The sequence below is a fragment of the Pseudophryne corroboree genome, chromosome 1 (genome assembly GCF_028390025.1).
Source record: "Pseudophryne corroboree isolate aPseCor3 chromosome 1, aPseCor3.hap2, whole genome shotgun sequence".
NCBI classification, from domain to species: domain Eukaryota; kingdom Metazoa; phylum Chordata; class Amphibia; order Anura; family Myobatrachidae; genus Pseudophryne; species Pseudophryne corroboree.
In genome coordinates, this window is record NC_086444.1 from 575,430,558 (window position 1) to 575,443,718 (window position 13,161).

Consider the following 13,161-nt stretch of genomic DNA (forward strand, 5'->3'; position numbering starts at 1 on the left):
ATGCACGGCTACGACACTGGATATGAAGAAAGCGGTCGCAGCGGCGGCCGCAAGAAGATTGACAGAAGGAAGGCGTTCCGGGGCCTCACTTGTCCGTTGGCAGCCGTTTTCTGGGAGTGGTAAGGAAAACGCAGGCGTGTCCAGAAGAACGGAGGACGGATGTCTGACGTCAAAGCCGGCCCCATCATCGCTGAGATCGTCGCACAGGGTAAGTATGTCCAGGGCTAGTCTAGTTTTGCTAGAAATTTTTTTAGCTTAGCAGGGCTGCCCAAACGATCGCAGCCCTGCTAAGCTAAAATACACTCCCCCATAGGCGGGGATTAGTTGATTGCAGCAGCAGCAAAAAGTTGCTGGCTGCGATCAACTCGGAATGACCCTCATGGTTTTGCCCATTAGCTAACAAATTTGCTGCTGCGATCAGGTATGGATTAGGCCCATAGTGCTGATAGCTTTAGTTGGTCCTACAGTTTTCACATGGGTTTATAATCTGATAATTGTTTATACTGTTTGACATTTTCTTGAGTTGTAATATACGTATTTGTAAAATTAAGAATATAAAAGATTACAGTTCTATTGTGTAACAGAAGTAGAATACAAATAGGTAAGGAAACAAGATTAATTCAAGATTTTCCAGGTATATTTGTAATATAGGGGAACATTTACTAAGCAGTGATAAGAGCGGAGATGTGAGCCAGTGGAGAACCAATCATCAACTCTGTACAATTTTATAGTATGCAAATTATAGATGTTACTTCAGTGCTGATTCACTGACTCACTTCTCCACTCTGATCACTGCTTAGTAAATGTCCCCCATAGCCTCCCAACATTCTTTTGCATTTACCACTGCAATATCTTCCCCTTAAAGTATTTGCAAATACATTGCTTTGTTTTACCACATCTAAACTGTGGCTTCATATACAAGGAAGATCAAGGATGACATTAGGAATGTTTGTGTCCACACAGAGCGCATTCTTTTATGGATCGTTAGGGGGGGTATCCAATTCCTAACTGGTTCTCCATGGGCTATCCAATTAGCCCTAATGTGGCGTGCTCCTCTACACCGATGCCAGCACTTATTGGGGATTATGCTTTGCGTGTTTCAGGCACGCAAAGCATAATCCGCAATAAGTGCTCCCTAGACCTGCGATAAGCGCCACGATAATACATAGGTCTGCAGCTTTTCACGGGACCTATGTGTTTTCGCTCGAAAAACGGGTGTTTTTTGTGGGACCTAATTGGATAGGGGAATAAAACCCGTTTTTCACACCCGCAGCTCTATCGCAGGAAATTGGATTGTGAGAATCCAAAATTTTAGATTGTTTTATTTTCAGTTGTATTAATTTCAAATCTCTTGTACTCAGGGCCATATATACATCCATATATTCTATTTAAACAACTGCGCATGGAAGGGTTTCTGATATTCCACTGGGAAGATAAACCTCTTTATAAAGAAGCCCAGAAACAGCTTTTGGAGTGGATTTTAGAGGTATGTACAACAATACACTCTGTACAGGGCCATAGAGTGCTTGTCCGGGCCCCGATAATGAAAGAGGCATGACCTAATCATGGAGGTGTGGCCATACGAGGGAAGTAGAGAAATGACTTATTATGTGCCATGTGCCACTCAGCCAGGGTCATATCCAGTAAGGGGATGTGATCAGTGCATTCAATTCTATTTCCCCAGCACACAGCAGCCTGGGCTGGGGAAATAGACTGCTGCTTGTGATAGCTAAGTAGGGGGGCAAGGGTTGTTGCTTCGACCCAGGGGTGTATCTAGGCAAAGAGGGGGCGCCGCCTGGCAGTGCCACCCGTGGCCAAAGGGTAGAAAAGTAGTACTGTCAGACTGTGACTGGTCAGAGTCTGTTACTGCCGCCGTGGTCCCGGTGTCTGTCAGCACCGCACTGCACTAGTGATCAGATTAGTGTCCAGCAGCACCGCACTTTGTGATCAAACTCAAAATAAACTACAGCTCCCAGCAGCACTTCTACCATCCAACTAATGGTGTTTGGTTAATGGCTGGGTCCATTTGAGGCTCATCTCACAGCATTTCATTCGGGATGTAGTCAAGATGCCGGCGTTTGGCATCCCGGCAATCGGAAAGCTGACGCCAGCATCCCAAAACTGCTTGGAATGCTGATGCTGGCATCCCAACATAGATAGTGATTAGGGTTAGGCACCACTGAAGAGGCTGGGGGGGAGGGGGGGGGGTTAGGGTCAGTCTGTGGGAAAGGTGGGTTAGGGGGGAGGGATGGTGTAATGTGAATACGAGACACTAATGTGCGGTGTAATGTGTATAAGGGATACTACTGTGTGGCATAATTTGAATTGGAAGTACTATTGGGACCACACCCTTCCCCTACAATACCATGCCCTATTTCCAATACTCACACCTTATTCCAATTGTGTATAGGGTGTGTGTGTGGGGAAAAAGATGGGGGGGGGGGGCGGCCGCTTACTTTGCCAGGTGCGCTCGGACCCCTAGATACACCTCTACTTTGACCCGCCATCACCCCTGCCAGGCCCCTTTAAGAAGCCCATGTAATTACTACCAACCCCCCCTTCTTCCCCTCTTGGCGTCACTGACTCTGTGGGTATTGTGCTCTATATGCAGAACTTAATATCAGTGTTAGGGCAACTAAAACCCCAAAACAGACACTAGATCTAAAACAATTAACTCATTTGTTTTGGCAGATCAGGCTTGATTGCAAAAACACTGATGTCACAATAGCGTTACTAAACAGAAATAAATATTTGTTTGGCCCTCCTCCTCCAATCATTGCTCTCAGAATTTCTTTCCCATGGAATTCCCCACACCTTTCCACCAGAACTCCCTTATCATATCCTATGCCAGCCTCAACATTTTCTTTTTATTTCTTAAAGTTAAAATTATGACATGAATACACTTGTTGAAGCTTTTATTACACAATATTACACAACAAATAGCAGATTATACACTGAGTGCCAATTTATTATACCCACCAGATGATTTTATACAAGTAGTTATTCTGCAGATGATGCTGACATATGGGGGTATTCAATTGTAGTCGGAAATGCTATTTTGTCGAAAAGACGTCAGTTTCCAACTTTTTTAGGTCGGAAACTGTTCCGACCTATTCAATCCTCCTGCCGTTTTTCCGATAAGTCAGCAATTCCGAGTTGTCGGAAAACACGTGTACCGGTGGAATAGCCGCGGATCCACGTGTTTTGTTGGCAGCACGGCCAAATCCGACAGGTTTTAGCCCCGTTTCCGACAATGTCAATCCGAAATGTCAGAAAGGATCTGACATCAATTGAATATACCCTATAGAGTGACTGAATCTGTATAGGAACTGAAAGGCAAAGTATGCAGAGACTAATGACGTGTATCACTCATGAAATAATGGGCAAACAATGCGATCTGATGGACTTTGCACATACAGTAGAATGATTGTTGGCACTTGCAGCAGTGATACAAGCTTTAACAAAAAGTCTGCACTGGTGAATTGTTTGAGAGCTGAAGTTGTTAAAGTGTAAACTGTGTCTGAGCGCAAAGCCTGCAGACATAAACGGCTGTAGGATGCTGAAGCACATTGGAGAGTGGGCAGATTTGTTCAGTCCCACAGACGTGTAACAGTGCATACATTTACAGCTATCTTAATCAGAGTTCAATTCATATGGCCTTTCAAAGAACACTATGGGGTATATGCAATTGCGGTCGAATTCCCGAAATTGTCGAATTTCGGGTCATTTTCGACCAAAAAAAAAAAACGCCTATGCAATTCAGTGCTTTCCGACCAAAAAACGGACTTTCAAAATTCGACTTTTTGAAATTCGACTTTTTGCAAATTCGACTTTTCTGCAATGATACAAGTGCTGCAATTCGACCAAAGCATATTCAATTCAAGTTTGGAAATTCGACAGCAGTGCTTTTAGACAGCAAATTCGTCATTTTCAATCCGCCACACTTTGGAGGGTGAAAACAAATAAAAAAATTTTAAACATGTTTTTTTTTGTGTTTTTGGGGGGGGGGGGGGGGGGGAATAGCAGATCTATCTATATTAGAAGGGATTAGGTACTTTTTTTTTTTTCTTTGGAGGCACAAATATTATTTATATATTTTTTAAAATATTTATTTTTTTTTTTATGCTGGAACGGTGAAATCATAAAAAAAAATGGCGTGGGGTCCCCCCTCCAAAGCATAACCAGCCTCGGGCTCTTCGAGCTGGTCCTGGTTCTAAAAATGCGGGGAAAAATTGACAGGGGATCCCCCGTATTTTTAAAACCAGCACCGGGCTCTGCGCCTGGTGCTGGTGCCAAAAATACGGGGGACAAAAAGAGTAGGGGTCCCCCGTATTTTTAACACCAGCATCGGGCTCCACTAGCTGGACAGATAATGCCACAGCCGGGGGTCACTTTTATGCCGTGCCCTGCGGCCGTGGCATTAAATATCCAACTAGTCACCCCTGGCCGGGGTACCCTGGGGGAGTGGGGACCCCTTCAATCAAGGGGTCCCCCCCCCAGCCACCCAAGGGCCAGGGGTGAAGCCCGAGGCTGTCCCCCCCCATCCAATGGGCTGCGGATGGGGGGGCTGATAGCCTTTTGTGATAATAAAAAGATATTGTTTTTTCCAGTAGTACTACAAGTCCCAGCAAGCCTCTCCCGCAAGCTGGTACTTGGAGAACCACAAGTACCAGCATGCGGGAGAAAAACGGGCCCGCTGGTACCTGTAGTACTACTGGGAAAAAAATACCCAAATAAAAACAGGACACACACACCGTCGACAGTAAAACTTTATTTCATACGTCGACACACACATACTTACCTATGTTCACACGCCGACATCGGTCCTCTTCTCCATGTAGAATCCACGGATACCTGAAAAGAAAAGATCAATATACTCACCTCAGCCATGGTCCAGAGATAAATCCACGTACTTGGCAAAAAAACAAACCGAACACCCGCTCCATGCCGGACTGAAAGGGGTCCCATGCTGACACATGGGACACCTTTCCACGAATGAGACCTGTCAGTGACAGCTGTCACAGAAAGGTCTCTAAGCCAATCAGGAAGCGCAACTTCGTTGCGCTCACCTGATTGGCTGTGCGCTGTCTGTACTGTGACAGCACATCGCAAAGCCGCTCCATTACTTTCAATGGTGGGAACTTAGCGGCTAGCGGTAAGGTCACCCGCCGGTCAGCGGCTGACCGGCGGGTGACCCCACCGCTACCCGCAAAGTTCCCACCATTGAAAGTAATGGAGCGGCTTTGCGATGTGCTGTCACAGTACAGACAGCGCACAGCCAATCAGGTGAGCGCCACGGAAGTAGCGCTTCCTGATTGGCTGAAGGGACGTCAGTGACAGGAGTCACGTAATGTCCCGGCATTCGGGAGAAAGGGGTCTGATCTGTGAAAGCATTGGACCCCTTTCTAGTCCGGTATGGAGCGGGTTTTTGCGTTTTTTTTTTTTTAAACAAGTACGTGGATTTTACTCTCTGGACGTGGATTTATCTCTGGACGCTGGAAGGTGAGTATAATTTTTTCACAGGTACCCTCGGATCGTCGGAGACCGTGGCAGTCGGCGTGTCAACATAGGTAAGTATGTGTGTGTCGGTAGTGTGTAATAAAGTTTTACTATCAAGGTGTGTGTGTCCTGTTTTTATTTGGGTATTTTTTTCCCAGTAGTACTACAGGTACCAGCGGACCCGTTTTTCTCCCGCATGCTGGTACTTGTGGTTCTCCAAGTACCAGCTTGCGGGGGAGGCTTGCTGGGACTTGTAGTACTGCTGGAAAAAACAATATCTTTTTATTATCACAAAAGGCTATCAGCCCCCCCATCCGCAGCCCATTGGATGGAGGGGGACAGCCTCGGGCTTCACCCCTGGCCCTTGGGTGGCTGGGGGGGGGACCCCTTGATTGAAGGGGTCCCCACTCCCCCAGGGTACCCCGGCCAGGGGTGACTAGTTGGATATTTAATGCCACGGCCGCAGGGCACGGCATAAAAGTGACCCCCGGCTGTGGCATTATCTGTCCAGCTAGTGGAGCCCGATGCTGGTGTTAAAAATACGGGGGACCCCTACTCTTTTTGTCCCCCGTATTTTTGGCACCAGCACCAGGCGCAGAGCCCGGTGCTGGTTTTAAAAATACGGGGGATCCCTGGCCAATTTTTCCCCTGCATTTTTAGAACCAGGACCAGCTCGATGAGCCCGAGGCTGGTTATGCTTTGGATGGGGGACCCCACGCCATTTTTTTTCCGGGTTTTTCACGTTTTTTTACCGTTTTTTAAAATCGCGGCAAAATCCGCCAAATCGGCCGATTTTCGCCCGCGACTCTGGCGAATCCGTTTTTCATTGAATATGGTGAATTCCGGAAGCCACCTTCCGGGATTCACCTGTCGAATTGAGTCGAATTAAAAAACGGCGAAAATTGCCGCGAATTCGACCGCAATTGCATATACCCCTATGTGGCAAATTACATTGTATAGGCTAGAAAAGCAAGAGTGCCCGTATGCCATTGCTATCTGCTGCATACAGGGTGAAATAACCCAAGTTTGCTCAGAAACACAGGAACTGGACAGTAAATTATTGGAAATGGGTCATGTGGTCTGCCAAATCGCATTTTCAATAACACCATGCTACCATCAAACTTTCAGCAACTAGAATCAAATTTGGGCTAATATTCCCCATGAAATATACCGACAGTTAGTAGAAGCCATGCCTAGAAGAATTCAAGCCATATTAAGGGTAAAGTTCTAATCCGGTGGTCATAATAATTTGGTCACTCACTGTAAACACATTTTAAGCCACTGCTCTTTATAGTGGTCTGGAAAACTTGATTTGGCCACCCCTGGAGTTCAGCAAAAGGTATGTTCAAGCAAGTGTAGCAAACCCCGTTGATATGTGACCTTATGAGACTTTGATGCATCACCAGATAGGCTTCTTAAGATGGCCCCACACTGAGCAGAGACGGATTTACACATCATGTGGCCCTAGGCAAGAGACTGGTTTTGGGCCCCTCACCCACAAACAATCCATAGCATGATATCGAGCGGCATCACTAGAGTGCCTTGGAACGTGTGCAGTGTACCATACTACTACTGTATATTGCATTGTCCCTGTTAAAAATGGTGTAATGCCATTAAAACGTTGGGCTTAATAGGGGTAGTGGCACCCTTTCTAGGGGTAGTGTTGCCATCCGTCCAGAATCTGGAGGGTGGTGTCTGGGAATCACAGGGGGTGTAGTGCCTCTGATGTCCCTGTTAGTGTGTCACATCTGACTGGACCTCATTGCTGCTAAGCTTCCAGTCCACATAACTGGAGTGGAGAAGGAGACAGCTTAACAGCTTCATCCAGATAGGAGACAACCTCGAAAGACACACACAGGCCCATGTCAGTCGCATGTATCCACAACTGTGGAGGGGCATTGTTTCCCTTTTTTGGTGAGTAACTGTGAAAAAGAGACCAGGGGCAGAGAGAGAGAGAGAGAGAGAGAGAGAGAGAGAGACCAGGGTAGGGATGGAAAGGGGGACATGGGAGAGAGACAAAAACACAGAGACAGAGATCAGGGGCAGAGAGAGGGGGAAACATGGAGCAGAGAGACAGAGAGACCGGGAGCAGAGAGAGAAGGGGACATGGGACAGAGATACAGAGAGACTAGGGGCAGAGAGAGAAGGGGACATGGGACAGAGAAACGGAGAGACCAGGGGCAGAGAGCGAAGGGGACATGGGAAAGAGATACAGAGAGACCAGGGGCAGAGAGAGGGAGACCAGGGGCAGAGAGAGGGAGACCAGAGGCAGAGAGAGGAAGACCAGGAGCAGAGATGGAAATATGGGATAGAGAGACCAGGGGCAGAGAGAGAAGGAGCATAGGAAACAGAGACAGAGACCAGGGGCAGAGAGAGAGAGAGAGAGAGAGAGAGAGAGACCAAGAGCAGAGAGAGGGAGAGAAACCAGGGGCAGAGAGAGGGAAACATGGGAGAGAGAGAGACCAGGGGCAGAGAGAAACAAAGAGAAACATGGAAGAGACAGACGGGGATTTTCAATTTGCCTTGTAGAGACATCGGGAGTAAAAAACCCCAATGTTTCTTTGGGTGTTGCGGTCGGGCTATTTGATTAGCTCGACCACTAAAAAGTGCATTTACACCCGTAAACACACAGGTTCAGTGAAACCTGTGTGTTTTCAGGTGAGATAGCCCCGTTTTCGGATGAAAACGGGGCTGTTATCAGGGATTTTGCTGCGTCTGGCAGAGGCAAGTGAAACAAAATCCCTGATAAGCCGCGGCACGTGCCGGCTTATTGGGGCTAATTAGATAGCCCCCCCCAGCGATACATCACACCCAACAGCAAGTGAGGGTAATTGAATATCCCTGAGAGATAGAATGAGACATGGGAGAGAGGCATGGAGAGAGTGAGACATGGTAAAGAGAGATAGAGAGACCAGGGGCAGAGAGAGAGAGAGATACTGGAGTAGAGAGAGACCAGGGGGAGACAAGGGAGAGAGTGACCAGGGGCAGTGAGTGTGGGAATATGGGAGAGAGACAGAGAGATGGAGACATGGTAAGTAGAGATAGAGAGACCAGGGGCAGAGAGAGAGAGAGAAAGAGGGGGGGGGGGGGGTAGAGAGAGACCAGGGGGAGACAAGGTAGAGAGAGACCAGGGGCAGTGAGTGTGGGAATATGGGAGATAGAGAGACAGAGAGGTGGAGACATGGTAAGTAGAGATAGAGAGACCAGGGGCAAAGAGAGAGACTGGGGTAGAGAGAGACCAGGGGGATACAAGAGAGAGAGAGAGACCAGGGGCAGAGAGAGAGGGAGACATGGGGAAGAAAGAGTGAGATCAGGGGCAGAGAGACAGAGACATGGGACAGAGACCAAGGCACAGAGAGAGAGACCAGAGGCAGAAAGAGAGAGACCAGGGACAGACAGAGAGAGAGAGAGAGAGAAAGAGAGAGAGGGAGACATGGGCGAGTGAGAGATAAGGGGCAGAGAGAGAGGGAGTTGGGGGGGGGAGAGAGAGAGAGACCAGGGGCAGAGAGTGAGGGAGACAGAGATAGAGAGATAAGGAGCAGAGAAAGAGGGAGACATGGGGAAGACGGAGACATGTTTCCAGGTGTTCTGCTTACCTGCTCCTGTGGTGGCTGTACAGAATGCAGTGCCCCCTCAGGTCTCCAGCAAATGGTGATGCTGTTACAGGTGCCTCACCGCTTCCCCTCCGGGCACCTCGCCTCAAGCGTCAGTCTGGACTTGTCAGTATACAGGCAGCAGGACTCACTGAGGAAGGGAAACAGTGTGGTGATACAACAGAGGAGACCGAGGAAAGATGAGAGTGACAGGGAGAGGAAGTGGGTGACAGGGAGAGGCAGTGGTTGATGGGAAGTGGGTAACAGGATAGGCAGTTGGTGAGAAGTGAAATAGGTGACTGGAGAGGATGATGGAGAGAGACAGATGATGACAGAGAAGCAGTGGGAGACAGGGGGCAGCAGAGGGTGATGAGGAGTGGCAGGGGGTGACTGAAAGATGCAGTGAGTGACAAGGAGAGGCAGTGGGTAATGAACTAGTCAATGTGTGACAGAGGGTGACAAAGAAATGTGGTTGTGACGGGGAAAGGCAGTGGTAAAGGGATAGACAGTGGATGACACGGAGAGGGTGACAGGGAGATACAGTGGGTGTCAGGAAGAGGGAGACAGACCGCTTTATTGCTGGAGGCCCAGTAATTCCGCTCTATCTTCCTTATTGGGCTCCATACATCCATCCTTTTTTTTTTTTTAATACTATTATTATGACACTCACCCCTCCAACTCCCATCTGTATTTTATCTAATTTCTTTAATGTGCTCTGTACACCACACCATAACACCATTAGTAATTACTATAGAGTGCCCCTTTGTCAGTATTGTACTTGTAATTTCTGCCCCCAAATGTATGTTGCTTACTGACTCCCACAGTACCTCCCTCATGTTCTTTATTGTACATCCTGATTTATGTATTTTATTGTTCCACTATCCCCCGTCCCATTTCAGCTGCCTGCATGTTTTCTGTGCCCTTCCCTCTTTTGTAGTTACCATAATAATCCCTATCCCCTTATATTACTCCTTGTGCTCCCCTTCCCCCATCACTATACTGTGCCCCAAAGTAATTATATACTTACAATGAAAAGAGACCGTCTTCCTGCTGTGTCAACGCAGCTCCGGCTCCTCGCACTGTCTGCCAGGAATCGCTTCTCAGGCGTGTCCTTGGTAGATGCTAGATCCAAGTAGCCTAAGGGACCTTTTACGTCAGGGGGAGGAGCCATGGCACAAGGGGGCACAAGGGGGAGGGGCTAGGCCAGCGGGATAGTTCCTCTACTATCCACGCCACCAACTATTACCTTTAGTAATCAGGTGGCGAGCGAAGCAAGCCCACGAGGGTACTTTTCGGGTACCCTGTTGGGCCGTAGCGCCTCCCCCTGGTGACGTGTCTCCTCCCCTAGTGATGTCAGAAGGTCCTTTCTCCCACTCCGAATTAGAACCAACCGCGTGTCCTTCCATCATCAGGTGTGCAAACTCCCCCGGGAGCCGCGAACAGTAGAGGGCTCCTCACTCAGATTCTCCGGCATGCAGTGGGGCTGGGGCGGGCTCGGATGCGCTAGTGGGCTCTCCCCTCTCACATTCTTATTGCAGACAGCAGAGTGGACGGGACTACTGCGTGACATAATGAGGCGGGATCTCCGCTGTACATGCAACACAGTGCTCCTATAATGGGAGCCAGGGCCAGATTTTGTGGGGCCCATCCACGGGCCCCTTGGAACCAGTCAGGCCCTAGGCAAGTGCCTTGATTGCCTTGTGGGTCTTCCGCCTCTGACACTGAGTGATTATTTATTTTAAATAAACACTAAATTGGAACAATAATCACTCAGTGTACGGCCAGTTTAATCAATAATCAGACAATTTGCTGAAAAGTGTCCAAACAGTTGTTCACACTAGATGGCTGTCTGGAGGCTTTAACCAACCTCCAGAGAGCCAATATTGTGCTGTGTGTGGGGAAAGTCATCACTTTTCTCCATCTGAGCATCTTCAATGCTAGTGAAGTAGATGGACACTGTCCACCTAATTCTATATGCTGAGAGAAAAAAAAATTAACCAACATTGCCACTTTAAACTGGGTGCTGGTGATCTGAAAAATAAGGGAAATAATGACCGGACATCCTCCCTGATTTCAGGCTAACCAGTACTGGTCTTTGCTAGCACGGGCTGGTGGGAGCATAGAGGGGTTAGCCATAGTGTCAGGATTTCTTATACCATAATTCCAGCCCAGCCCAGCCCAGTAAGCCAGAGCAGGTTTGCCCATGCCTGGTATCAGTAGTACAGGACCAGCTGGAACCTTTAGTTCATCAAGTAAACATTTTAATCAAGACTGAGGCTTAGAAAAAAAAATACTTTAATAAACACAAGCATTTTCAGGTTTCTTTTTAATTAAAAACTTAACTCTTCCAGTTGTCCTAAAGTAATCCAATAGGATGCAGGAAAACAATAAAAAGCTCAAAAATCTAAACCACACTGTAGTCCCCAAAATAATGAAAATACACTGTCCAGTAGTGGCCAGAACTAATTCAATACACTAGACATTCGTCCTATACTTTAACATGGGTGATTTTCATGGCCTGGCCTCAGGTAGCCTCACATGATAAAGTATGGCGGCAGTATACAGTACTGTTCAACTCTGCATTAGCCCCTAAATGTTAATGGAGCAAACACAGGCCATGGGGTTGTTTTTATATTTCATTACATTGAATTTTAAAAATATTACTTTTGCATGTATTTACTGTTGTGACACGATTATCTTTAGTATATGACACTTTGTTACATTATATTGTGTATGAATAGGGCAATGCAACTTGCATTTACTGCAAACAATGGGCCTGATTCAGTTGTGGATGGAGAGAGCATCGCTGCTGCTTACTTGGAAGCAGCAGCGACGCTTAAGGTGCATACACACGGTGCGATTTTCCTTGCTATATGGACTATATTGTCCACATCGCAAGAAAATATAGTGCATATTGCACCATGTGTATACAGCTTGCGATGCCGGTGTGTGGCCCCGCGGGGTCGGCATAGCAAGAAAACATTGGCTATATCGGTGGTGTCGGGCTCCGGCCACACCGCATAGTCAATGTCGGGTGCTATGCACATCGCACCATGTGTATGCACCTTTAGATATGGTAATACAGCAGGAGGCGCCTGGTATAAGTAGACGCCTCTTGCATTCATGTGTGACGCGTTGTATTGCTTGCGACACCATTGGCTGGCTGAGTGACCTATTAGAACATGCAGGCTAGCTCCGTTCAAGAGGTCAGGAAAACTCCATCGAAGGACAGAGACCCTGGACTTGGCACTCCCATAAAACTGAGGCTACACTCCTCTCATTTTGTGATACTGCTGCTGTCACCACCACCCTAACCAACATCAAATGGCTGTAGGCGGTCAATCACTTGACAGCTGCAGTAAATCCGATGCAGGACTGGTACTGCACATGCATATCGGTACTTTGTGGGATCTCTTCATTTGCATCAGAACCTGATTCAGGCCCAATGTCAAGTTGTGTTTCTGTGCTATTGTGGGAGTAATTGGTGGACATTTGGACATCTGACGTGCAGTACAGTAGAAATACAGCATTTTTTGAGTTGGATATATCTTGCTAAATCTTTGAAATACATTTATTTTTATAAAATGAACTGTACATTATCTATAACTGCACATTTATGTTTTTCTTGTATTACAGAATAAAGTGAAATACCATGAACACATCACTCATGGTTTTAAGAACATGCCAAAGGGATTCATTGGCATGCTCAATGGAGAGAACATTGGGAAAGCTATTATAAAAGCTTGAAGCAATTGAAGAATATTTTCTTTAGTTAGTTAAGGAGTCTGTGTACAATGTAAAACTCCTACATGCTCTGTGAAATCCCCCCCCCCCCCCCTCAACTGTTCCTTACCACATAATATAAACACATTTACATATTTTTAAACCGTACTTATTTTCTACATATGTCACCACTTAGCGTTACTTTTCTGCATCTTTCACAAAAAACGTAGTGACCGTCGGAGAGTGATTCCTGTTACTAGTGGGGACAACGCTAATATTACACCAAGACGCTGAACTCCAGCCTTATTCCTTGGGTACCAGCACTGTTATGTGGGTGTTTTGCACA

At 47.1% G+C, this 13,161-nt stretch overlaps 1 protein-coding gene across 1 annotated transcript in view; it reads left to right on the plus strand.

The window, feature by feature from the left end:
- The window catches only part of LOC134899844 (prostaglandin reductase 1-like), a 36,612-nt gene extending 23,675 nt beyond the window's left edge, over nucleotides 1-12,937 (plus strand). The window contains exons 8-9 of the mRNA XM_063914202.1: nucleotides 1,362-1,486; nucleotides 12,729-12,937. Coding sequence (XP_063770272.1) covers nucleotides 1,362-1,486; nucleotides 12,729-12,839 — 236 coding nt within the window. The 3' untranslated portion in view covers nucleotides 12,840-12,937. The remainder of the gene's footprint in view (nucleotides 1-1,361; nucleotides 1,487-12,728) is intronic.
- Nucleotides 12,938-13,161: the final 224 nt, after the last annotated feature.